The sequence below is a fragment of the Protomyctophum parallelum genome (genome assembly GCF_964188405.1).
Source record: "Protomyctophum parallelum genome assembly, chromosome: 7".
NCBI lineage: Eukaryota > Metazoa > Chordata > Actinopteri > Myctophiformes > Myctophidae > Protomyctophum > Protomyctophum parallelum.
The window spans coordinates 36,858,416-36,884,794 of record NC_139705.1 but is presented as its reverse complement, the minus strand read 5'-3'; the positions used below and the strand labels follow the sequence as shown (position 1 = coordinate 36,884,794).

General features: G+C 40.9%; 1 protein-coding gene across 4 annotated transcripts in view; it reads left to right on the top strand.

Annotated features, from left to right (window-relative positions):
• Positions 1-20,466, top strand: part of LOC310861038 (potassium voltage-gated channel subfamily KQT member 2-like) — a gene marked incomplete at its 5' end in the record, with an annotated part of 30,564 nt that extends 10,098 nt beyond the window's left edge. The window contains 15 exons of one of the 4 annotated variants that reach the window (XM_083768302.1): positions 3,106-3,231; positions 4,144-4,254; positions 5,124-5,219; positions 5,303-5,374; positions 6,792-6,874; positions 7,073-7,102; positions 7,994-8,047; positions 8,950-9,122; positions 9,571-9,618; positions 9,861-9,878; positions 11,306-11,411; positions 14,715-14,846; positions 15,486-15,542; positions 17,456-17,549; positions 18,788-20,466. In XM_083768302.1, the coding sequence (XP_083624428.1) occupies positions 3,106-3,231; positions 4,144-4,254; positions 5,124-5,219; positions 5,303-5,374; positions 6,792-6,874; positions 7,073-7,102; positions 7,994-8,047; positions 8,950-9,122; positions 9,571-9,618; positions 9,861-9,878; positions 11,306-11,411; positions 14,715-14,846; positions 15,486-15,542; positions 17,456-17,549; positions 18,788-19,642 (2,055 nt within the window). In that variant the 3' untranslated portion in view covers positions 19,643-20,466. Of the gene's footprint in view, positions 1-3,105; positions 3,232-4,143; positions 4,255-5,123; positions 5,220-5,302; positions 5,375-6,791; positions 6,875-7,072; positions 7,103-7,993; positions 8,048-8,949; positions 9,123-9,570; positions 9,619-9,860; positions 9,879-11,281; positions 11,412-14,714; positions 14,847-15,485; positions 15,543-17,455; positions 17,550-18,787 lie in introns of all 4 variants that reach the window. The other 3 variants (XM_083768303.1, XM_083768304.1, XM_083768305.1) reach the window with 3 other exon arrangements.
• Positions 20,467-26,379: the final 5,913 nt, after the last annotated feature.

Here is a 26,379-nt window from a genome sequence, read left to right as displayed (position 1 = left end):
TGCCAGCAAGCCGTGCACTCTTTCCAGGTTTATATATGCTCCTGGCTTTGGTAGTCGGATCAATATTCAGGTGCCTGCTGTAGTTGTAAAAAGAAAGCAGGGGCTCGCAACTCACTTTATATAATAAATAAACGTTATTTCGCGACAGGCAGGCAGAAAATACGACGTTTCGACCTCAGTCTTTGCCATACTTGACAGTGTGTCAGTGTGCGTGGTGTTTAAATACGTGTGTGAGGGTTGTTACTGTGTCTTACCCGGCCATGTATGTCTGAGCAACGGGTGAGTCTTAACTGGCTATGTGTGTCAGACTATTGGTACTTCGGACTAACGTATGCACCCCGATTAGGTGTGAGTAGCTGCTGCTACACACAGGCAGACAGACAACAATACCTTCGTAGCCTGATTGCCTGGGGGTATTCACTTTTCCGGAGCGTATACTGCTCTTGTACCTGGTCTTGTCATCCAAAGACCTGATCGCCTGGTTGAAGTAGCTACTACAGAGCCTGTTGATCTTGGTCTTGTGGATGGCGAACCACTTACTAAGTGGTAGCATCTGAAACGGTCCGTTTGGGATAGTTAAGATCTTTGATGGGTCTACCGGCTTACGGTAGCTGTCCTGAAGGGAGGGAAACTCTCATCTGATGTGCTGAGCTGTCTGTAAGATTCTCTGCTACTGTATGTACGACTAGCTCCACCACTGTGACCCATGCCACAATAAATCTCTGCAACAAAATTGCTCCCTGATGAACATTGTTACCTGCTCCCTTTCACCTATTGTAGCAAAAACTATAAATCAGGAGAATACCTATTGACTGTGAGAGCTCTGCAGTCATTATGAAGCTGGAGAATAGCCTCTATCCTCCACTTAACACTGGTTAGCAGTTGACTTTTTCTTTACGCACACAAATGGGAAAATACTGTACTCTTCTGCAATATACTCTAATTTAGTTGAAGTACTATTTCTAATTCTTTATTCAGGTTAAAGCATAAAGTAAAATATATTTCTTATGCACTTTTTAATTAGAATGAAAGGGGTCAACACAATGTTTTTGAAGACATTAAACTTTAATCATTCAAATGAGATTAAATAAAAAGATTTGACATGAAACTGAGAGCAAATTACTCAATCATCTACAGAGCCTTGATCATTTCTACCACACACAGTTGGGTTCATCAGTCACTTCTGTTGCTTCTGACAGTTAAGGTCCTTGCACACGTTTTTCAGATTTTTAGCAGCGTTTTTTCGCTGGTTTTCCAAAAAATGCATCCAGTCTACCGGAGGCACATCAGGTTCATAAAACATACAGGGAAAACATGTATTTTCAGAAAACCTACAGGAAAATATCAGGAAAGCGTGAAGAGTTGGAATGGCACATCTGTACGTACTATAGTGAAGATGGCAGTCCAGCATGTATACATATGTATACATTAGAGACCTGCTGGATGGAGTTTTTTGTCACCCGCAACCTCAACCGTAAATCCAGTATCCGCCCGCTATCCAACCGCATCATCCTATTTATATTTATTATTAATCGTACCTAAATCCATTAACTACATCCGCCATCCGCAGGTCTCTAGTATACATACTGTACTGTCTGAGCATTTGCAGAACAATAATCATGATTGTATTGACAAATATGCCAAAAACTATAGCTAACTTGGATGATAGCAGAGGTGCAGTGAAGCACATAAGACAAGAGACATACCATGCATGGTGCATGCAGTCAGTTGCAGTCATACAGATTGAGCAGCTCATGAGCAAATTGCTGAAGTGAAAAATCTATACATAGTGCAAATCATATGGTGGTGTGCAAAACCCATGCACATTGCAAGGACATGCTATTGTGTGACCTCTGCAGAGCCTGAGGTCGACTAGGACCACACACACACACACACACACACACACACACACACACACACACACACACACACACACACACACACACACACACATACACACACACAGGTCAGGTGGTCTTTAGGCATTTGGTTGATGAGCCTTGTGAAATGAATGTGTTGCTGAAATTGTTCCTCTAACTGGTCAGCATGTTATGGAGGGGGTGGTTTGTGGTTTTTTTAATCATTAATAGTAGCAGCTTTTTACTAAAGGATGGACTTTATTGATTGTGGTCTTATATTCTTCATGTCTCTGCCCCATAAAGCAGGACTGATTTTACATTGGAAATTAAGATTAAGATTTTAGTTTTTTGCTGTATCTCTCTAGAGCGCCAGCTGTTCTTGAGCAGTATAAATGTTGTCCTAGCCTTCCCTATCCTCGCTTTCACATCTGCATCCGTACCACCCTGACTGTTAATAATAGTCTGCAATAGGTGAAGGACCTCTTCTACCGTGCTGTCACCTCACCTACGTATAATGATTGGCTCTGCACTGGTCGTATTTATCCTCATATCTTTTTCTTTTCCCTCATGGATGATAAATCCTACCTTTGAGGAAGTCTCTGCAAGTGTTTTGGTCTTGTCCTGCATCTGATGGGTGACTATGTGACAGTTGTGCGTCTGCAGAGTCCAAGTCATCTAGCTGTGTCCATAATGTCCACTGTATTCCATTCTTCCTTTGTTCTGTTGTTGATGGAAAAAAACATGAATCGTCGGTCCTGCATCCATCTTCCTGGCTTTCACCACCCAAGTCAAAGCGTCTTCGAACTGAAGAGCTTTTCTCTCCCAGGGCCGTGTCGTCTTTTTGTTTTCTTGTTGGCATTTCTGTAACTGAAAGTGTTTGGAGGGTGGAGTTGTTAGCCGCACACCCAACCCCCAACCTGGAGGACCAGTTGCTGGTTTTCGTCCGACCTCTATACTCTAACACCTGCCCGGCATGGTTGCACCTACTTGTTCTTTAGGGAGGACTGTGTGTCTCACACACACACATACACACACACACACACACACACACACACACACACACACACACACACACACACACACACACACACACACACACACACACACACACACACACACACACACACACACATAGAAACATATATATTCACATGAGGAGTGCAGTATCGACCCCTGTAGGACTCCAGGCAACACAAGTATATACTGTAGGCTTTAAGTGGTTTAACCTTGTTGTATTCCCATGCAGGAGCTGATCACGGCATGGTACATAGGCTTCCTGTGTCTCATCCTGGCTTCTTTCCTGGTCTACTCGGTGGAGAAGGACTCAAATGATGAATTTGAGACGTACGCGGATGCCCTTTGGTGGGGGCTGGTGAGAAACCCTTTTAATTAAAAACATTCTGTTATTTTCTGATCCTTGAATGGGCATTGACATGATTAGTACATACAGTTTAAATAGGGCTAATTTAGGTTTACTGTATGTCTCAATGTTTGTTGAAGTACAACTACTGTAAACTGTTTTACTGAAAAGAATACAGTAGCCTGACTAGCTGCAGCCTGATGTGTAAATGTTGTACTATTTTTCCACGCATTAAAAATAGCAGATTTAAACACGTTGCATCAAACAATGCGCTGTGAGCTGGTAAATCAGCTATTTTCGGCATGTGACACCCTTGTACAGTGAAGTATAAATCAGGCTTTAGTCTGACCGAAAATGGATGACTGGAAGTGTCTGGAAGTCATCCATTTTTCATTTAATCTGGGAGCTTTTATGTTCAAGGTGCCAGCATGGCACTATTGTTATTGTTAACAATGGATTTTAAAATAGATTTATCTGACATTATCATTCATGCTATGGTAATTGCTTGAGGGAAAGCAGCACTTGCTCATTAATACTTCTGCTGGGCTGACATAATGTTTAAGCATTTTTTGTTGTGGTTGACTCATGTATGATTCAATTCATTGTCAATGGCATTCAATGTTTGTGTTAGGACAATGTTTGTGTTTACACAAACCCTCAAAGCTGGACATAGGAGGAGATAGCGCCCCTCAAAAACAGTTATATTTCCCAATTTCCTGCCATGGCTAAAGTCCTACATGAAAACAACCTCGGAGAGTGTGCGTCCCTTAGGTATTACATAATTGTTAGCAAAGCACAGTAATCAATAATTGTATATTACTTTATCTAAATGGTATCTGCAGTGTTTCTTGATTTCCATCCCTGGTGCTATTGAATAAATTTAAATATAACCTTTTACAGTGTACATTTTCATGTGTCCACTAGATCACTCTAACCACCATCGGGTATGGCGATAAGGTTCCACAGACCTGGAATGGACGCCTTCTGGCTGCCACGTTCAGCTTGATCGGAGTGGCCTTCTTTGCACTTCCTGCTGTGAGTTTTGGAACGTTTCTTTATTCATTAGCCAATATGTTACAGCTCTGTCCCATTTTAAACCCATTTAGACCTGAGTTAAAAACATTAACTTTGAAATAATATTTTCTAGATCTGATATTTTGAGATGCGGGTCCGTGGCCAAATTGATATAATTTTGGGGGTCCATGACATGAAAAGGTTTGAGCACCACTGATATAGCAACATATAGTCCGCTAGTCCTGGACCTCTCATTCTCATTCGTTCTCATTATTTTGATCAAGAGGCATAAACATTACATAGTAGGCTATCCTATAGCCAATCCGATATGATATCAGATGAGGATATCTCCTGACACTCCCGAGTATAAATGCGTCAGTGTTGTACGGCATGTATCGACACTTACAACATTAATGGGACGGTATTATTTGTGAATTTGAGCTGTACAGTAAATCTTGATTTATGTACTGTATATGAATTTTGTATTTCTGATTCAGCTAACTGTACAGTCTGTACAGCTCTTTGTTCAATGAGTTTTTCGTTGTTGTTTTTTTAAAGATTTGTTTTAGGCTTTTCTGCCTTTATTGATAGTATCAAGTGAAGATGGATAGGAAAGAGGGAAAGAGTGAAAGGGAGACATGCGGCAAAGGTCGTCATGAACGGGACTCGAACACGCAACGCGCTGTCAGGCCAGAGCCTATATGTGGCATGCGCCTGGACCACTTGGCCAGCGGGCGCCCCTAATGAGAGTTGTTTTTAAAACAACGACAACGACTTGATTGCCCATTCACTATTCATGCACCGATGTTTAACGCCTCCAGCTTGCGATCATAAAGCCGTGTACAGTAGTAATGACATACTGTATGTTCCTGTCTGTCACATTCACACAGGGCATCCTAGGTTCTGGCTTTGCTTTGAAGGTCCAGGAGCAACACAGACAGAAACATTTTGAGAAGAGACGGCAACCGGCAGCAGGCCTCATCCAGGTAATTATTCATCTGGTATTGTTGTATAGCAACAAAGGAAGATTCTGCTAATGACTAACTATATTTAATATATCCTCAACCAGGGAGCATGGAGGTTTCATTCTACCAACCTCACCCGCACCGATCTATTATCTACCTGGGAGTTCTATGAGCAGGTGGATCCAATATACAGGTAACTGACCAAATAGCCTTTAAGAAATGTTGCCAATTGTTCACATTTCCAATAGAAAGATACTTTTTTGCTATATCATATTCTGCCATGTTGCTTAAACAGTAGTTCCAGTTGAAAAATGATCCCTGCATGGTTCTTGGGCTCATTTTCTGGTATTCCATTTCAGAAGTTATAAGCTTGTGTCATTAGTGAATGACCTCTATCTGGTTCTCAGTTGGTGTTCAGTTTTAGCTGTAATAGGTTCAGCGGTTGGTGAGTTGATTGGTTTAATATGTTGGATTTCTCTTTGGCTCACAGGATATAAGTTGCTTTGCTTGAGCTAAAGCAGATCTATACACAAATGCACGCACGCACGCACGCACGCACGCACGCACGCACGCACGCACACACGAACGCACGCATGCACGCACGCATGCACGCACGCACACACGCACACACGCACGCACACACGCAGTACATACTGCATACATCAACTCAAATCAGCTCAACTTCATCGGAACTACACATTATTCCAGGTATAAAAGAGTGGGTGAAGCTCTTCAGTACAAGTTTCCCATGAATTGCAATAAGAAGAGTATAAGAATATAATATCAAGGCATATATCAAATACATAGTGTGTAAAATATTCTGAGTTTCTCAGTGTCTTGTTCAAAGAGAAGACGTATCAAATAGCAGCAGATATCAAGTATGCATCAAATGTATGTGAATTGGAGTGTACATGTGATATGTGATATTACCTATGGGAGCATGTAAACATGCTGAGACAGTAAGCATGAGCAGCCTGATTATGTCCTGGCTGTGCAAACTGTCCATCATAGTCTGTTCAGCATTCAGTACTATGGTCTTGTCTGCCTGATGGTAGTAGTGTGACTGTGAACACATCTCAGTCAGACACTTTCATCAAGATAAACCATTTTCAATGATATTGCATTAAATGGGACAATCTGCGCATAATACAGAATCTGAGAACATGAACCACATCAAAGCAGAGGCAACAAAAGCGACAAACAACAACAAACGGAGATTACATGGGCAGAGATATTACATGGACATACCATTAAACCCTTCAAGGGCATAACTTAAGATACATAGATAGACAATATAACACACCACAGAAATACATTCAGACGTGAAGAACTAAATGCCACAAGGGGGATGCAAAATGATTAGATTTTCTATTCTGTAATGTACTGTAATCACTGCTGTGAAATAGCAATTTTGTTGACTTGCGTTTGCTACGGCCAACAAGTGCTGGATGCTGTTTTTAACGCAAAGGCATCCTCTGATCTTTCAGTGCTAGGGCAGTGAACAGTAGGTCCAGACCCTAGACTCCCTACTCTCTGACCACTCCACTGAGAAGCAGGTTGACAATTCAGTCTGATATTAGGCTAAGTGAACAGTGTAATGTCTTTTCTCTTTCTAGACTCATTCCCCCCTTGAATCAAATTGATCTACTGAGGAATTTGAAGGGCAAGACATTCAGGTATGAATATTATCAGGGTTGGATTTTGATATGGTCATTATTTTTTATCTGCAATGGGGATATGCTCTGTCCCTCCTTCTTTAGTCTACTCTGAATACATGCATTTCCTTCTGATAAATAATATAATACCACAATTTAACAATTCAATTTGTGTGTGCGCACTCACATGTGCATGTGTGTTTGGTGATGGACATGCAGGAAGGAGTCTCAAGTGGAAACCACTCCCAGGTCAGTGATCTGATTGAATTCTTCACCCCCCCACCCCCCCACGCACCCGCCACCACCGTCACTACTGTACCATAGCCACCCCACCTGTGCCACTTCAATTCAGCTTGTAGTTGCTGCTGAGGCACTCTTCTTGGGGGAGTGTGTGTGTGTGTGTGTGTGTGTGTGTGTGTGTGTGTGTGTGTGTGTGTGTGTGTGTGTGTGTGTGTGTGTGTGTGTGTGTGTGTGTGTGTGTGTGTGTGTGTGTGTGTGTGTGTGTGTGTGTGTGTGTGTGTGTGTGTGTGTGTGTGTGTGCGCTCGCGCGGAATCTGGCATGTGAGTTCGAGAGAGAGAGTCACTGTAAGACCAGAAAGCTCTGCTCTAAATGAGATGATGGATATCCTGACTCTTAAGTGCCTCCTTCAAGAACAGTCATGCTCCATTCACCACATGATGCTCAAAGATCAAGTTCTAGCTATATTTTGTCTTCATCTATTCTCTGGCTCTTCACATTTTATCATAAGTGATCATTTAATGTGAGACTACATGAAAGGCCTTCCTTTATTTATAAAAATGTGTATTACTTATTATTTTATTGTCAATAACACTATATACAAAATATATATAGTTATTTTCTTATTGGTAACTAATTTAAACTTGATTAACAGTTAGAGCTAGTCTCGACACTTTTAAGCTAATTGGGTAATGTTGTGTCCTATAGCAACTAACAATGTATACGTTGTGCTGAGTGATTTCTTATCTATCAAGTTGTCAATTTGCAAAGATACAAAGTAGTCTATGTAAAGTGACATCAGAGTTTGTCATACACTGCACTTTTTGTTTATCAAAAGCACTTACTTTATCCAATGCTATTTTATCTCTACTACTCTCTACCTCTACTGCCAGCCACTCCAGTATTGACAATGTACAAAATGACAGACTTTGTGGGTGCTGGCCAAGAACAATTAGGTATAGTTGATGCACAGATACTAACAACTGCACTGCAAGTATTTGAGTCTGTGTGTCCCGCCATACCTACCGCCGTCACTTCCCTCTCCTAACAGAAGTGCAGCCCAGTAGAGGAAGCACACTCCTCTTTCTTTGATACTGAGAATTTTGTGACCCAAATGAATACTCTGAAGTACGATAGTGTCGCTTGCTTGCCAAAAATAACTAACAAGCTAGCGACACACAATGCAAATAACACAATGCAACACATTGTTAGTTTCCCAGTTCTTTTTGGCAAGCAACACACTTGGAGTATGGATTATAAATGATGCTTTGATGCTATGCTATGATGTCAGTCAGAAATAAATCCACTAACCCCGCTTCAGGTGTGTGATATTATCACCTTATTACGGTTGATTTACGGTTTCTCTTAACTCTTTTTGGTTAATTTGCCTGCAGCCGTTTTTTGCAGCAGCCCTTATGAACTGTCTGTTAAGTAAAGATGCATATTGCTGAATATAACCGTGCATTTTCTTTTGAACAGTTCCGGTGAATTAGGTGGAACAAATGATGAAACTTCTCTGCATGATGTCACTGTGTTTTACTTTGATATAGAATGAGACCACAACCCCTTTTGAGGCCTGCCCGTGTCACTGTGCTTTCCATGCATGCTTGCTTGTTGCTTCCTGCTGCTTGCCTGAACCACTAATGCTGCCTGTGTTCACACATGGACACAGCTCCTTCAACTGTAGGATATTTCCTTTGCGTTGTTTTGAAGGTAAGATTTCCTGTTGCATCAGTGCCTGACATTACAACTGCCGAACATTTACCCTAAGAGCCCAGCTGGAGAACAAGAATAACTCAAAGATACAGTCATGCTTAATACTTTCTAATCATGTCCTGTCCATCCTGATTTCCTACAGCCGGAAGCCTAGCTTGAAAGAAAAGGTGTTCCCCAGTCCTTCCAAAACTCCTGGGCCCAAGGGCAGAAACCAATCACTTGGGGGAGAAGAGCCTGAAGGCAGCCCCACCAAAGTCAGCACGAGCTGGAGCGCCAAGACTGCCTTCCGTGTCCGAGGCAGACAGAATTCAGAGGGTATGGAAACTCCAGGCTTGAAATAACACTCCCACCGGATTGTGTCTAGACAGAGCAAATAATCTTTTCATCAACAATTCACTCTGTTGTCAGTCTCTCAGCTCCATAGTCAGTTAATGTGCAACATTTTAGGGATACACATATGGCACTAATGAATTCATGTAATTTCTATCATACTCTGAAAATGTTGCAAACCTGTGCGGAAGATAAGACAAGGTCACATTTGCAGACTGAAGTAGGCATTTTACCATTCCACTGGACGTCAGAGGATTTGATCTTGATGACAATTATGTCCAGCCATCATTTATTGTTACATTCATACATCATCCACTATCACTACCAACGAAGATATTTGTCTCCTTCACACTTTCTTCTCTTCTTTTTTTTTTGTATTTAAAATCGATTCACATTAGCTTTTTTGTCTTCTTCTTCTGCTACACGGCATAAGTGCTAATTGAAATGCGGGATGAAGACATTGGAGTGAAGAGGTCTCCAGGTTAGATAAGTCTCCAATGATCATCATCATCATCATCATCATCATCATCATCTAAAATAGAATTAGTATAACATTATATTGTCCAGATGTAGCCTACTTTTTATGACCTATTCAACACAGAGTACAATATGTGATTGGTACACACTCCATACATACACCCATTATTGGGATAGATCTTTCTGCCATTGACATCATGCTCCATAACAAATATCTTCATGTCTCCCCTCTCTTTTTCTTTGCAGCAATTGAAGGTTTAATAAGTAAGCCATTGGGATGCATTATTGTTGGTTGACTTCTGTGGGGGGGGGGAATATTATTGGCCAGTGTGGGAAACATGCATGCTTATACAGTATCTACTGAATTTTGCTTTCTTGACTTGAACCCTCTTTTCCATTTTGGGACTTTAGGTTTGAAGCGGCATTCAGACCAATAGCATTTTATGAATGTTATAGCTTGCATACTGAGAATTCCTTAAACATATACCTCCCCCCTCAACGTAATACGGCTATTGTATGGCAATGGTAGGCCAAGACAATAATAGTGGGTTCAAGTCAAGTTCAAGTGGTACGAAGAAAATGAAAAAATCATCGGTCAGAAAGCCTTGCTTAACCTTGCATGAAGAGGATTTATTTTCCCTACAGTGCCGAGGTACAGACACTTACTTGTGTATGTGACATGCTTCACAATTTATGAAAAACAGACCAGCCCACTGGCTGATTTGTATGTACCTGCCAGGTAAGTTTCTAGGACTGTGGTGGAGGGGAGGGGTTAAACGGGACCTATTACCTTCCCCGTGTTTCTTCACTGGTCCCATCCAGAAGAGCGCAGTTTGCCGGCCACTGCTACAGAGCTGACAATGAGGTTATATCTTCCCTTCTTCTCTGGAGTCCTGCCTCAGGGCGGACCAGAGGTAGAAAGCTGTCGTTCCCTGATGTCAATGCTAGAGACATATGCTTCAGTAGGCAGGAACTGGGGGTGGCAATGAAGGACCGGTGCTTCTGTAGGCAGGAACTGGGGGTGGCAATGAAGGACTGAAGTCTGGCGTAGCATTGTGGAATCCATGATCTCGACCGCGGTCGAAAAATGATGATGATGATGATGATGATGATGATAATGATTCATATTAAACATTGCCAGAGTTTAAAATACTGTAAGTAGGTAAATTGATGATATAATAATCCAGTCTGCACTGAATGCTGGTTTTACAAGAGTTTGTTCTACTTTCAAAATGTGTTGACGTTAACGCATGATGGATTTCTTAAGCCGTCTGCTCTCACCACATTGCCTCTACAGTTATCAACACAAAAATGGAAGGAAAAGGGGCTCTAAAGAGAGAGGTTTTTCAGGCAGAGACTTTGAATCATGCAAAGCTACTGTGGGGTACCAGAATAAACACAGTATAGCTAGAAATGGACATATAATAGGCCCCCTTTAACAGTAAATGTTTCCACCATCTATCCTTCAATTCTGCACCCAGGCTTCCTTGTTATTCCACAAGGGCACCTAAGTACTAAATCAATGCTACTGTCACTAACTGGCTTGAAACCAACTTAATAATCGAATTCTGCTGCCTTGAAGCTAAATAGGCTTCATAAAACAATATCTGCTTTCCTTCTGTCAGGGAGGTGTGTAGGGTGTTGGAGGCAATGAATAATACTTTAAGAATACCCTTGTGTTTGGTCTGTAGAATCAAGCCTCCCTGTAGAGGACCTTGGTGACGATAAGAGTTGTCACTGCGATTTTCTTGGTCCAGAATTGTCACACGGTGTGAAAGTCACGATCAGGGCAATCTGGTAAGAGTTTGCTTATCCTGTTTTTAAATGTCTTTTCTACTACAGCTATTTATTTTGTACAGTCTGTATAGTTTTCAACTTTTCATGCTTTGGCGATTTCTACTGGTGGTATTATTAGATGTCATAGTCTTTTGGTGTAGTTGTCATACAGTTTGGAAGAGATAATCCATGATGAGCCATGCAGTTATTGCAAATAATGCACGCTGCTGAGGGGGTTTTGTCTTCACAACGTGCATTGTTGTTGTTTTTTGTATTGCTCAGAGTGGATTACTCTGCTCATGCCATGGCCACTTGCCAAAAGGAAAAAGAGTTTATTTATTAAAAAATAAAAGTAGTGTATATTCATAATTGGGGCCATACACACTACAAATTTGTTTTGGCATTATAATCAACCTTCGAATAAACTTTACCTTCCTACTCCAGCAAGTAATAACAAGATTGAAAGTTACCTATATAGAAATTGTTGTTTTTAAGGATGGACTGCAGCTGATGATAGCTTAAAACCAACTGTAGACAAACTATTTATATAGTACAATGTTTGTATGAGTATTCATTTAGACTGGAGATGAAATTGCAGCCCCACAATTATCTGATAATGCACATGTAGCGGCGTAACGCCCAGGATTCAAACCCGGGTCTCCCGCATGGAAAGCCAACATCTTAACCGCTAGACTAAAGGCAAATCCCTACAATATGATATTAGACTTTTAGGCCACAAGGCTGGTGCTGTGAGTGTGAGCTACTCTGCTAAACTCACTCCCCCTTTGTTCTCTTTCCACGGGTAAACCCGATCCGGGTCACGCCCAGGATTCGAACCCCGGTCCCCCGCTTGGAATCTTAAACACTAAGCCAAAGGGAATTCCCTGTATACCAGGGATATTAGGCTTTTAGGCTATCAGGCTGGGGCTGTGAGCCACTTTTCTACACACACACACACACACACACACACACACACACACACACACACACACACACACACACACACACACACACACACACACACACACACACACACACACACACACACACCCCTGCCAGAATATGATATTCTCATAACCTTAACTCTGAAACAGTGAAGAATGTATAGGTAAATTGTCCCATATGGATTATTTACGACCAATTCCAATATTTTGGAGACCAGGAAAGCTGATTCTTTGAGACAACACCTGCAGGTATTTCGGGGCGTGGTCAAATCTGTCATTGTCTTGGAGGTGCAAACAACAGCATTACGTTTGTTGACACGGATCACATACTACTTATAGTAGCCTACTTACTCATGCTTATCGCACATTTTCATGGAGCATAGGCCGTTGAACAGATCTTATTTTCCACCTGATTCCATGTCGGCCCACACTGCTTGGATGTAAGCATCTTCAAGGGCTTGTCGGGTGATGCTGGTATTGGGGCTTCTGGAGCATGTCGCTCATCCATCTCCACCTTTTCCACTGGTGGTAGATCTGCTCTCTGCCAGGGATCATTATTGCTAAGTGAATGCTGAGGATCCTTCTCAGACGGCTGTTAATTAATGTTTGTACTGTACCTTTGTGATCTTGGTTGTCCTCCACATTATCCGATCTGTAAAGTAGTAAGTAATAATAAAGTAATGAGGTTGAGCTGCTGGCTAAATTATTTGGAGCTCCTATTCAGTTGAACAAATACGCAACTTGCTTTGCCCTTTCTGGCTCTAACGTCTGTATCCTTGCCACCTTGACTGCCTAAGTATGTGAAGGCTTTTACTTCCTCAGGTGCTGTTCCCTCGATCCAGAGTCATCCAGAGGATCTCTGCGTTACAGTTACTGTATGTTGACCTTGATAACTTTGTTTTTCCTTCATGGATGGTGAGGCTTACTTGTGATGAGGTGTTTGTAAGCACTTTTATCTTCTCTTGCATCCGATTGTGACTGTGGCTGGCCTCTGTAATTATGACATTTACTGAGGTCTCCTTTCTTGGGGAGTTTGACCAGTATCCTTCCAGTCTGTTGGAATTTCCTCATCTCTACAGAAGTGTATGTCTGCCTCTGCTGGGATTTTGTCTGATCTTGCCGCCTTTGCATTCTTCAGTTGAGTGATGGCCTTTTTAACTTCCAGCTTGGTTGGCTTTCCACAATGGGATGGTTGTTCTGCAGTTGTTCATGTTAGACTTCTTCTGTCTCCTCTTTAGGGACTTTGCGTAGTGTGTCTGGTGATAACGCTCTTTCTGCTGGCTCTTCTTTAGTCTCAGACTTTCTGTGATATATTTTTCTGTCCTAGTGCGAAACTATGGTTATGTCTGGTCCTGCCGCCGTTCCGTTCTTCAGCCATTTTTAACTTCCAGCTTGGTTGGCTTTCCACAATGACAAGGCTTGTCTCGGCTGGCTGAATGTCTGGAGGTTTAGTTGGTGTTGGTCTATTCAAAGTGCTCCTCAAAGTTTTTCACTGGTCACTCTGACTGACAGTTTCTTGATGGTGTCTTGGTGGCATTTCTTTTCATCTGTTGTTCTCTGTGTATTCTTTCTGGACTTTTCCTTGGTTGTCCTTGCTCTGCAGTTGTTCATCTCAGACGTCTCCTCTTTAGGGACTTTGCGTAGTGTTTCTGGTGATAACCACTCTACTCTTTCTCTCTCGCTCTTCTTTAGTCTGAGCTTCGTTTTGTACACAGTGATATATTTTTCTGTCCTCCTGCAAAACTATGGTTATGTATTGTAGTGCAGGGACCTGTAATGATAAACATCCAAACGGGACAACCTTTGTTTGCACCTCCAACACACCCATGTGACTTTGATTCCCTCCCCTCATTCACACACACTAAACTGTACACTGTGACGTCATTGTAAAAGAACCGATTTTGTGTCTCTCAACATTTCTCATGAATCCATAATTGATGCAGTGATTCTGTCCTAAAATGCATATGATTCCACTGTCTGCGCACATGCCTCTCATTCTAGACATACATGTTTACCCTTACCCTATATTTTAAATGTCAAACACTTTAATCACTTAATGGCTATTTAAGAGTAGTGCTTTAAAACTGTATTAAAAATACACTGCATAATTAACATTGTTATCTACAATGTGCATAATGATCTATTTTGAAACAAACATTAACAAACATTAATCTTAAAAAGATTTGGGGGAAATTTCGGCTTTTCGGCTTCCTTGTGTCGATTCCGATATGGTACAAAATGCAAATATCGGCCGATATATCGGTCTATCCGATATACTGGACTACCTCTAGAAGAAAGTGTGTACATTATTTATACAACAAATAATGTTACACATATATTCTTCACTTTGCGTTTCATTGAAACATGAATTTTCTTTAAGCATCATGAAGTTTCTGGTTACAAAGAGGAGGTTCAAGGAGAGTTTGCGGCCTTACGATGTCATGGATGTGATTGAGCAGTACTCTGCTGGTCACTTGGACATGCTCTCTCGCATCAAGAGCCTGCAGTACAGGTACACACACATTATATATACCCACCATGCACTGTGACAAGCACAATGCATGTTTCCTTCATATTATTATGAATAACACTAATAACCCCTTTTTCCACGAGTAGCCTGGTGTAGATTTATCTTCTTGATGGCATACTGTATATGGGGTATATTGTAAAACATGTGAATTCTTCTCCTATAAAGAGGCCAGTTGCTTTTATTAAAACCAATATTAATATGTCAGACGGCAGAATTATTCAGGACTTGTGTCTTGCAACTTATGAGTTGCAACCACATGGTGTAATGTTCAGATTTCCAAATGTTGATACTGTACATGGACACATGTATGCTCCTATGTGTGCTTGGCATATCTAAAAAAAGAAATTGCCTTTCATTTTAAATACAAGTTTCAGTGTCGTCATTGCCGCTTCAATCTGTTCTCCACAAATAGGCTATACATGTTGTGATTACTTGTGGTCTAGCACATAATATACATATATCCCAACACTTAAATATCACTATGCGTGTACATGCCCATTCATAAAGCAAATCAAATTCACTGTTTTCTGTGTGTGGAATATGTTGTGCCATAGCTGATGTAACTCCCATGTTGTGCTTCATTTTGCATTGCACTCATATCGTCTCTGTGTGCTTTGCCAGGATAGATATGATTGTTCCCGAAGCAAAACCTCGCAAGAAGTCAACTGAAGGTCCTAGGTTAGGTCAATAGACTCAATTCAATGAATATTGTTTTCCGGCATTATGCTACTGGTCTATAACAATATGCTCAAAGCAGTAACACGGTGAATTTCTTTTTATTTAACTGTCAAAACCCCTTTTGAATTCTAGCCACATGACTTTTCTTGTTGTGCCATGGGTATGAATGTCATATGTAGCTTTAATTTAACATTAAAGATGTGGTAGAATTAATTGAAATCCAAATTTATGTTTCAATTTGGTTCTGGACTTGATCTGGTGGGTGAAATTCTGAAATAAAAATTACTGAATTATAATTTTTTAGTGCACTACTGTACATCAGTGAATTGAATAAATTATTCAAACCATTTAAAAGTGTTTAAAACATGCCAAAATCATACAATATGCCAACAAGAACCTCTGCCAAAGCCCACACATTTCTGGCCTGATGGCAGTGCAAGAGGAAAGGTCATGGACATGGGGTCACCAAAATCAAATTGGTTTCTTCCTCTTTGGAGCATGGATGCACAGTAAAATCCCCAGTGTTTATTTAACTCAGAAGAGTGTACACATTGACCCAAATGGGCCCTTGCAGGTCCATTTTGGTAACGTTCTTTGGTGCTAAATGAACACTGAGGACTTGTGTGTACACAGCAAATTTCATGGCAATCACATCGCATCTGTGACCGACATATCCGGATGGATTCTGTATGTTGGTCACAGACAGACAAACAGACGCAGTGGAGACGTTACCTGCTTGGCGGAGGTAAAGAGCTGGGTTATATAGCCCAGTGATTCTCAACCTTTTTAATTTCAAGGACCCCCAGTTTGATGTCCATTAGGCCATGGACCCCCCTTTTGATTACGATTGTTATCTCTGGGACCCCAATCTGCACTGTAAAATCTGTGTTTAAAATTGTATTTACGAGTCCATTTGGTTCCATTTGTACACTCTCAGAGTTACAGCCTGTAAGGGCCCATATGACCTATCAATGATTTAGCTGGGGACCCCCTGGAACCTTCTCAATGACCTCTGGGGGTCCCTGGACCCCGTGTTGAGAACCAGTGATGTAGCCACACTCAACAGGGGTTCGACACATACAGTAATGCCTGCTCTCAGTTGAGAGAGAGAGGGATGCAATAGAAATGAAGCATGAAGCATTATGAAAGCATGTCACATGATGCATTTTGGCACTTACAAAATGTCTCCTTTATCATCATTGTTCATCTAACGGTCCTTACACAACGGAAGTGCTTTCTTTTATTTATTTTCCGAAGCGGTGGTGGTGTTATACATCCACACAGCAGTGTTAAATTTGACAGCAAATTCTGATTTAGTCTTTTGAATGACACACCTTTTAGTTTTAGTTTTATTTTGTCTTAGTCTGGTTTTAGTCGACTAAATATTAAAATCTTTGTATTTTTGTATTTTTGTATTTTAGTCTTAGTCTTAGTCAACTAAATTATCAGTGCCACACAGAACACAAATATTATTTAGAATTTTCACTGCAATTTCTATATGAATAGCAAATAAAATATATTAGAGTAGCTGGCACATTTTCGGATCGTTTATTTATTGCGTTCCCGGTGTGAAAAGACCGTATGGAAAATCCTCAACGGGGCCTGAAGTGGTAATGCATGCGTCTACAACCATCATCCAACAATTCACTCAGTCATTCATCAGCCCCGTCATTGTTTCTTTCTTTCAGAACCTTTGTTTTTGTATGTGGTTTTATGTTCATATAACCGTGTACATGCTTTCATAGTCTAATATATCCATGGGGAAGTTATGTATATCATGCCATCAGTTTTGGACCTAATATTCATTAAAAAAAAACAAAAAAAAAGGATGATGACCCACTCCGCCTATGTTCCATGTGCCGGGACAAATTCTTTGTTTTAATTCCAGATATTATTGCCTTCTCAAATAATAGAGTTGACCAGATAGTTGGCAAAGGTTCGAAAGGTGAAGAAGATACTGCAGAGGATCCAAGCATGATGGGACGTATATTGAAAGTGGAAAAACAGGTAAGAAAATGTTTATCAGGTGTTACATTTCAGCCATTTTGCATCCAAATCCCATTTTAATGAAGTTGAGCTCTTTATGAACACTAGCCTACTCTGAGTCGGGAACGATGCAAGTTGGAAATGCATGCCCCACCCAGTTATGCAATGCTTAATTTATGTATATTTGCAGATTTCTGCATCTGTCTGTATTCCTTTTATGCCCATATATTGTTGAGTTTGAGTTGTTTGATGACATGAGTATATGGAAGGGGTTTTTATTTTATTGATTGCCAAAGGTCGCAGTTAACTATGGAATTGTGCGTTTTTGACACCTAACCCACAATCCCTGTCACTCTGTCACGACACTCGCAATTCCCGTCACTCACCCCAGGCAAGCCCCCGGATCATCGTGACATTAGCCCCATGGTCACCCCAGGCAAGCCCCCAGGTGCCCATGTCATTGTGATGATACCATAGTTAACTGCGACCTTTGCGGCAACCACAGTGGTTATCATGAGACTGTCACAATATTATCATATATTGGCATTCCCAAATATGGGTTTAACAGTATGGGCTTAACAGGGATTGTATTAGGGTATTCAGCTGGAAATGCCCATATACTGTATGGAACTTTCTTTCTTTTTTTACGTTTTCGGACGTAAAATGTGTGCTAGGCGCGGCCTCGATCGGGCCACCCCATTTAGGGTCCAGGTAGAGCCAGACCTTAATTTCCGGCCCTGTTGAGATCTCTATCCTCTGGTTAGATTTCCATATGGTCTCCAGTTGATCGTTATTGTTTTATGTCTCCAGCTTGATCAGGTCTAACCTGACATTCCATATCTTGATCTGATCTCATCACACCATGTACACTCAAGATACGCTCCTCACCCCCAGGCGTCTTACTGAAAAACCCTGGGGTGATTTGATTATTGTGATTGTGTTATGTGCATAAGTAGAGATTCGTTGCATTTATTGTAAGGTAATGTTGGAGTGTATTTAGTTTTTTTCCTTATTTCTGATTTATCCCCCTCACATGGAAGTTTGATTGAGTGATGTGTGAATATTCAAAAATTAACAAACAAACAAAAATATTTAGACTTTGCAAGGTTGACGGCAGTATTGTAAAGAATACTGAGGCAATGGACTTAACATAAAATATGAGTAGTTTGTTCCTTAAATAATTTTTTCATTATGTTGTCTTTGGTGAGATTTCTACATAATTGCATACTATTGTTCGAACGTGCCTTCTTTCTTCATAGGTTGGCGGTATGGACAAGAAACTTGACTTCCTAGTCAATGTTTACGTGCAACGCATGGGAATCCCTCGCACTCAGACGGAGGCCTTTTTCAACTCCAAGGATCCTTATCCGGCCCCGCCTTACCTCAGCCCAGAAGAGAGCAAGGAAAGGGAATGTTTAGAGGAAGTGAGGGAAGAAAAGGAGGTGCAGGCATGTTCGGCTGCGGAGGTCGCATGTTCGGGAGGCGCCGTAGAAAAGAAAGATCCTTTACTAGGTCAGTCGGTGGCTGTCTCAGTGGGCACTCCCTCTGGCAGCGTCGGCCGTCCGTCCACGTCATGGCAGCACCAACTGCAGCACCCACTCAGCCAGCCGGCCTGGAACAGCAGCATGGCAAACACTCCCTCGCCTGTCGGAGGCAGCCGTGAGCAGTCGCCCACTCTGTTCCGCCTACCGCCTCCGCCAGCTCCGGTTCACGTTGAGCGGTCCTCCTCCGGCCAGAGTGGCTGCAGGCAAAGCAGTGCACAGAGCAGGAGGCGCAACAGGAGGCGGAGGTGCGAGCAGGTGACCGCCATCGAGAGTGACACGTCAATCTCCATCCCGTCTGTCGACCACGAGGAGCTTGATCGCTCCTTCAGTGGCTTCAGCATCTCCCAGGCCAAGGAGGATTTCTTTGGGCCTTCTTTCTTCACAGGCGGAGAGGGACCTGTAGCTGTGGCTGAGAGCGGGGATGTAGCTGGACCTTCACGCTGTGCCAGGGTTCGACCCTTCATAGCAGAGGGCGAGTCAGACACCGACTCTGATCTCTACGCTCCCTCACCTCTGTCCTTTACTGGAGAAGGTCCTAGTGGAGAGAGGCCATGGCCAGGACCCAAATAGATCCAATGTACAGTATACTGGCCTGCCTGGCATAGGAAAGCTATTGTGATACAAGTTAGTGTTTTAATTTGTAATACTTCAAGTTGAGACCCAGTAGCCAATCTGATTGAATGACTTTCTGATAATGTTATAATACTTGATGATGATGATAATGATCAGTTGTTAATCAACAGAACACAAAAGTCACCCTTTACATTTTTGAATAGCTCTTAAGATATACTGAGTAGGATTTCCCCTTTAAACATCTTCGTTAATCTTTATGAAAGGCCCATTGTTACTCAGCGCAAATGTCTGCAGAAACCTTGTCTGTATCTCTTAGTTCTGAATGTAAGGGACGTTTCTGACCCTTCAAAATAGCACTGCTTGCAACTCATGAGGCAGCTTTCAAGTGACCTAACGATGTTCACCAGTATGATCCTTTTTATTATGATTCCTTTCAGAAGTATCCAAAAGTAGGCTACATTTTCTTTAATGTCAGCACATTCCTTTAATATCTATTTCTACAATGAATGTACAGAACCTCCCAACTCTATGGAAATTGCCTGTATTCAAACATTGTTCTTCTTTAAACGAGACGAGTTGGCAATGTCAAAACTGTCAAACAAGAGTGCATTTAAAGAAATGCCATGTTTTTGCATGGCAAAATCACAGACAATTGTTGCTCCATAGGCCAGGGTTTTCAGGGTTAATTTAACTCTGAAAGTCTACCCTATACATTTGTACACCGGAGAAGAAAGGGAATTATAGGTAGTTCCAGTTTAAATGGCTCTACCCACGCTTCAAACGAGCATTCCCGCACAGTAGCCTACATCTAATCAAAAGGTATAAAATCACACCTGTGTGACTGTGAACTGAGTGGTGCAACTCCCCTCTCCCCCCCCCCACCCCACCCCACCTCCTCTCCCTCTCTCTCTCTCTCTCTCTCTCTCTCTCTCTCTCTCTCTCATTAGCAGGCAACAGTGCAGCACTATCTCTCTCTCTCTCTCTGTTTCTGGCACAACAGCGCCCCTACTGGTACTCATAGTCACATACCTAGGTTAACACGGACAAGTCACATACCTAGGTTAACACGGACATTGCTGTTCCTTGGAGTGGTTGCACCACTCAAAAATCATGTCCCAGCATTATGCTAAGTGGCTGCGCTAGCGATTTTCACGGGAAGTTCAGGACCGGACATGCATGACACAAAATAATGAATTTCAATCGAATGTGTTAATTACAATGAAATTGAGCTGACATGTTTTTTTTAGGGTATAATCTCAATGTAACACTTGTGGGTGTAGCCTACTTTACCGTGATTATCGGCACTTCAGCGCTGCTTATGGAACTCGGCTCTGCTCGTTCCTGCAGCAACGCTGTCATGCCAGTAATCACGGTAAAAGCACCACTGTGTACTGTGTATAAGGAAATGGGTTTCCAAAAACATTATTTAAAAAAACCTGAAACGACAAGCGCCATAACGCTTCTCCGTATACCTTTCATTAAAATGCTGAAGTAGGCCTTTTTTTATGGTTAGCATTATGATTTTGAGATGTCTCTAAGCAAACATGGCAATCAAGAATCATGCTCTACAATACTCTATTGACAAAGCTGGGAGACATTTTTGTGGATTTATTAGTGAAGGTATATGGTTCCTAATGATATAAGTGTAATTATGCACCAAGTATAGTTAAAAGTGATTCACAGATAAGATAATTCATGTTGTTTTTTTAGGTAATGATGCAGGTGCACTCTGCACTTAAATTTCACACGGCCTCAGTCCTCAAAAACCCAATGAGAGTGATATTTTAGGTGACTGTTAAAGGAGCATTCAGTGATTTGGGTGATTTGTAAAACCCCCGGTCCGCCCCGGTAACAAGATGTGCACATGCTCGCACTACAGTGGGGGACACGTGACAGGCCAACAGCACACACACCAAGGCCCGCCCCCGCTCGATCATGATTGGCGGAAGGCCCCTCTCATCCTGATTGGATGAAGACTTGGCCACCTAGCCAAAAACGAAACCTTAGGTTTTTCGACCCCAGGGGCTCACTGGGGACAGAGAGGAACTCCTTATATGGTCAGCACACTCTATAGTAGGGAGGATTATCACAACAAAACAAAAAATAAGTGATATTTGAATTAAGTGAAATCACTGAATATACCTTTAAACTGTCTATAACTTGGAACGCCTTTAAGATGAAGGAAAAAATTAACTTTGTTAAGATAATCAGTTAGATTTATAAACCAAGGATCTTCCTGCATGGCATGTAAGGTTGTTGAATTTAGTACCAACACACAGGGAATAAACCAAACAAAAGAATCAAACAAGAAAAACTAATCTACAAGCATTTTACTTGGTCACAAACATGCAGTCTATGGGCAAAATACAAAATAAAAAAATTAAGAAAATAACACTTGCATGTTAATTTTATTATGTGGCTTGCTTGAATTTCAATCATCTAAACCCATGGGCTTGCTATCTCCTTTTGTGGACAAAAATGCTTATAGTGCATCTTGGACACAAAGGTGATTGTTTAAGGCACCATATAACATTCAAATGTAAAGTTCATTTATTGTAAATCCACAAAACATAATGTTATAGATAAAAGTTTTATACTAGACTGAAACAAGAGTTTTAGTTATTTTCACCCCAGTAGTATGAATAGACCGCATCACAATGACACAAAGAATCCACTGCTATGTTGATCCAGTTCTAAATGAAGAAATGCAATAAAACATGGCAATCAAGAACCATGCTTGTACTGACAAGGCCTTACTTTTCATACTCAAATCCATTTCATAATATATACTTTAAGAGTTTGTAACTAATGAATAGTTGATGTAGATTATTGTTTGGAATTTGAGAATAATTGAAAACCAGCTGACACATTTGGTACCCTGGTAATTACCCATGGATTGAGTTAACTGCAGCATGTTGAATGATCAAGGAATAAGGATAGATCAACCTTCTCTATGTTATGAAGAAAATTAGAAATGCACCATTATGATCCACATTCCCTTGGTTTACACGCACACATAATATGTGTGTGTTTGTAATTGGCCTGAGTGGAAACCTATATTATAGGTTTCCACTCAGGCCAATTACAAAGTATAATATGTCAATTATGCTGCAAGACATATAAAAGGTAGCCACTACATTTATTTAGTTTTTATTTGTTTCTTCTGCTTGCTGGCATGTGTTCTACAACCAAAGAAAATGAACTCTGAGCATTCTCACGTTATAACTCTTTAGTTCACCATCATGTGACTGCATCTTTTCTTCATGCTGCAGAAAAATAAACTTTGTACATCACTGTACTTCTTCCCAGGCTATTATTCAATTCCACATCTTCACAGTAACAGTTTTGTTTTGTGTCTACTGTTGACCAATGCATATGGCAAGTTGTAATAGTGACCAAGCATCACTAGGTGGCGAGCAGGAGCTGTAAGCATATGATTTTGAATTGATTGATTGATTGATTGAAGTATTTATTAACAGTTTGCAGAATGGGTAGGGCCTACATTTCACATGAAAGCACAACTAAATTTACTGTGGACGACACGGATAAAGCATTACACTTGTTTACAACAGGGTCCACCATTTTCAATTCATCAGAATCAATGTTCAGTGATAGTTTTTCTTATAGATTTGCAACTTTTAATGAAGTGAAAGTGGAAATAGACTGACATATAATTCAATTAATAGGCTACATAAGTTAGAGGAAATACTTGACTGTTTTTGCGTGTGTGTAAGTAGGCTAAGTAAACATACACATTCCCATTAGGCCAAGGAAGAAATTCTGCAAGCTCACAACACATTGTGGAATCAGAATCTGGGCGCATTTTTCCATTTGTTTGCGAATGTTTGCCTACTATGACTTGACATGAACTGGGACCTAATTAAGGCTTCAAATAGGACATGTGAAATTGGACTGATCATTTTTTTATGTCAACAATTAGAAGAGAGAATTGGCCAAGTTCCTGTATGCATTAGTTGGATATTTTTAGGATGTATTTACACAATTCAGTCAATGTAAATGGTTTCAATTAGAACATTCTTGCTTGTCCAGGGGACACTTCAACTCACTACATACCATACAGGGTAATTCATGGTTAGTATACGAGTTTGAATATAAATGTTTCTTCTAATTACACTGCCTTTTCCAGTCGTTCAGGTCAGTCATATTGAAATCCTCTGTAGAGGTCATTTTTCCCAGGTCACGTGTGTGCATGTTCTATATACAAATACTCATCCCTCTCTCTCTCTCTCTCTCTCTCTCTCTCTCTCTCTCTCTCTCTCTCTCTCTATACATATACATATACATATACATACACACACACACACACACACACACACACACACACACACACACACACACACACACACACACACACACACACGTATATGCTTTGTCAATTCCATTCATTCTCTCCAAGCTCATTTTGGAGGAAAGCACTGGTAAAACTAAAGGTTGACAGATATGTTTAATGTAGAGGTCTGGGCAGAAGAATCTTTCCCCCATCCTTTCCCCGACCCCAGGTCAGGTAATTTGTTAAGTGCTCTGAGGGTACGGTTAGTTGAAAGGGCAATACAAATAGAAATTGATCGGCCCATTAATAAAAGTCAAATGAATTCCAATGGAACACCTCAAGGTTTATTTTCTCTCAGCAATGCCTTGGCTGTCTGTAGATATTTCTGTCAAAACAATCCACAGACAAAGAACAGCAAAGAAAATCGCAATTATTGAAAATTCAATATGGAAGAATTTACATTTTAAATGCTATATTACACGAGAGCATCACTGAAGTGGCAATAATCATGTTATTATACAACAGTTACCCTTAAAAATAAGAAAAACTAAAAAAAAAAAAATTAGCTAGCCTATAGTCACCGAGTTTGCTGCACTCTGGGAGAACAGAGCAGCTGAATTCTTTGTTTTGATTAGGTGTGGAGTGGTGCTCGTTTGAACCACGGCTAGAAGGCTGTTTCAACCAATGAGATTGCTTCCTCGAAATGACCTGTTGTATATTTTATGGGAACCGGGAGCCAATATTTCAGTGTCCTACAGGACCTTTCTAATATATTACTGAAGATATTTCATTGTACTTCTGAATGTATAGAAATTGATAACCTGTGGTAGACGACAAAGTCGACAACAAACAAAAGAACACCACATATTTCTTGTTGACACTTCATACATCCGTAAGGTCTATCTAAATGCAACACGTACTAGCACATATGTACATAACAGTATCATCATAGTTCAAGCTGTATTCAACTGACATGGTGTTGTGATTTTGAATCCATTGAGTCGCAGAACATAATGCCAACACAACGAAGTATTGCACATATCTTCTGAAGTTTATTACACAGAGAACAGGGTATACAATAAGAACAGTGGATCTACACTGTCCCTATAGTAGATTATGGAAATTAAGAAAGAATGAGCAGGAACAAGCATGCATCTCATCATATTGCACATACAGTCAGTCCCTCTGATACAGTAGTTATCAATGCAGATAAATGTTTTGTCACTGAGTCAGGCAGATGAGGCCATAAATCATGACAGATGGTGCCACCAGTACAATGTGTACACAGCAAAGCTGTGAGGGAGAGAGTTCCGTTTTTTCTCTCTCTCCCTCTTTCTTTTTTCCGTGACCTGCAGTGGGGAGCATGCAACGTTAGGGTGGCGTTCCAGGTCTAAAGTCTTGACATCAAAGTGCATAGCTTTTACCTCGCCGATTCTTCACCTCCATTGTCTTGTCAGCCGCGTTACTAAATGGGAGGATTGGGAGCCGGACTGGACATGATAGGCAGCACAGGCACTATATACCTCCCCTGCGGTGAACAAACCCCTCTCAACCAAGAGATGTCTCAACTCCATTATATTCAATGGCACTTGCACATTAAAGTGCAGTGAGCCAATTTGCCAAATAGAAATATAGGAAAATCACAAGCCCCCAATTCATGTTATGGACACAGCTTAGTGGAAATACTGTACGTAGGACAATTGCCTCTCTTTCACTCCTCAAAAACAGTTTTAAAAGTCTATTGGGAAATGATTGAGCATAAAGTACTGATAAAACCTTTTATATAGTATAATTTTGCAATAATAAACTGTGGTTGTAACAAAATCCCAATCACTGAACTGCAGTGTACACTATGGGAAGAGTTAAGTAAGGGTAGGAATAGTGCAGTAGACAGGTAATAGATATAAAGTGATTAGGTAGAGGCATGGAGCATGATAAATGCCAAAGACCAGAAATCAATGAAACCATTAGTGTTCTGACTCTTGAAAAACTCTGTCAAAAGTGATGAACGGGTGCGTTTTGGTAATGACTTGTGCTGATGTTTCACTACTGACAACACAGAGGAAAGCTGTAACAATTTCACTTTCCTAATTCCTATAACAATAACATAACAATTGTATACCATAACAGTGATGTCACACGACATGTGATTAAGTGTTTAAGTTATAATGAATATCAGAAAACAAAACACAAATACAGGATATATGTATAGTATATATATAGTAAAAGAAAAATAAGATAATAAAAACAAACAAACAAGTCCCACGCACCCCCACCCCTCCCTCCCAGGACCAACGATGTCACAAAAAGCATACCTGTGCCAGATTTCTTAACACTCTGTTAAAAAAACCCAAGACTAAATCATATCCTTAATTTTATCTGCAGTGTTAGACCAAATATTAACATTTTCCTCTTTTGCTCCATGTAACTTTGCAGTTACTCT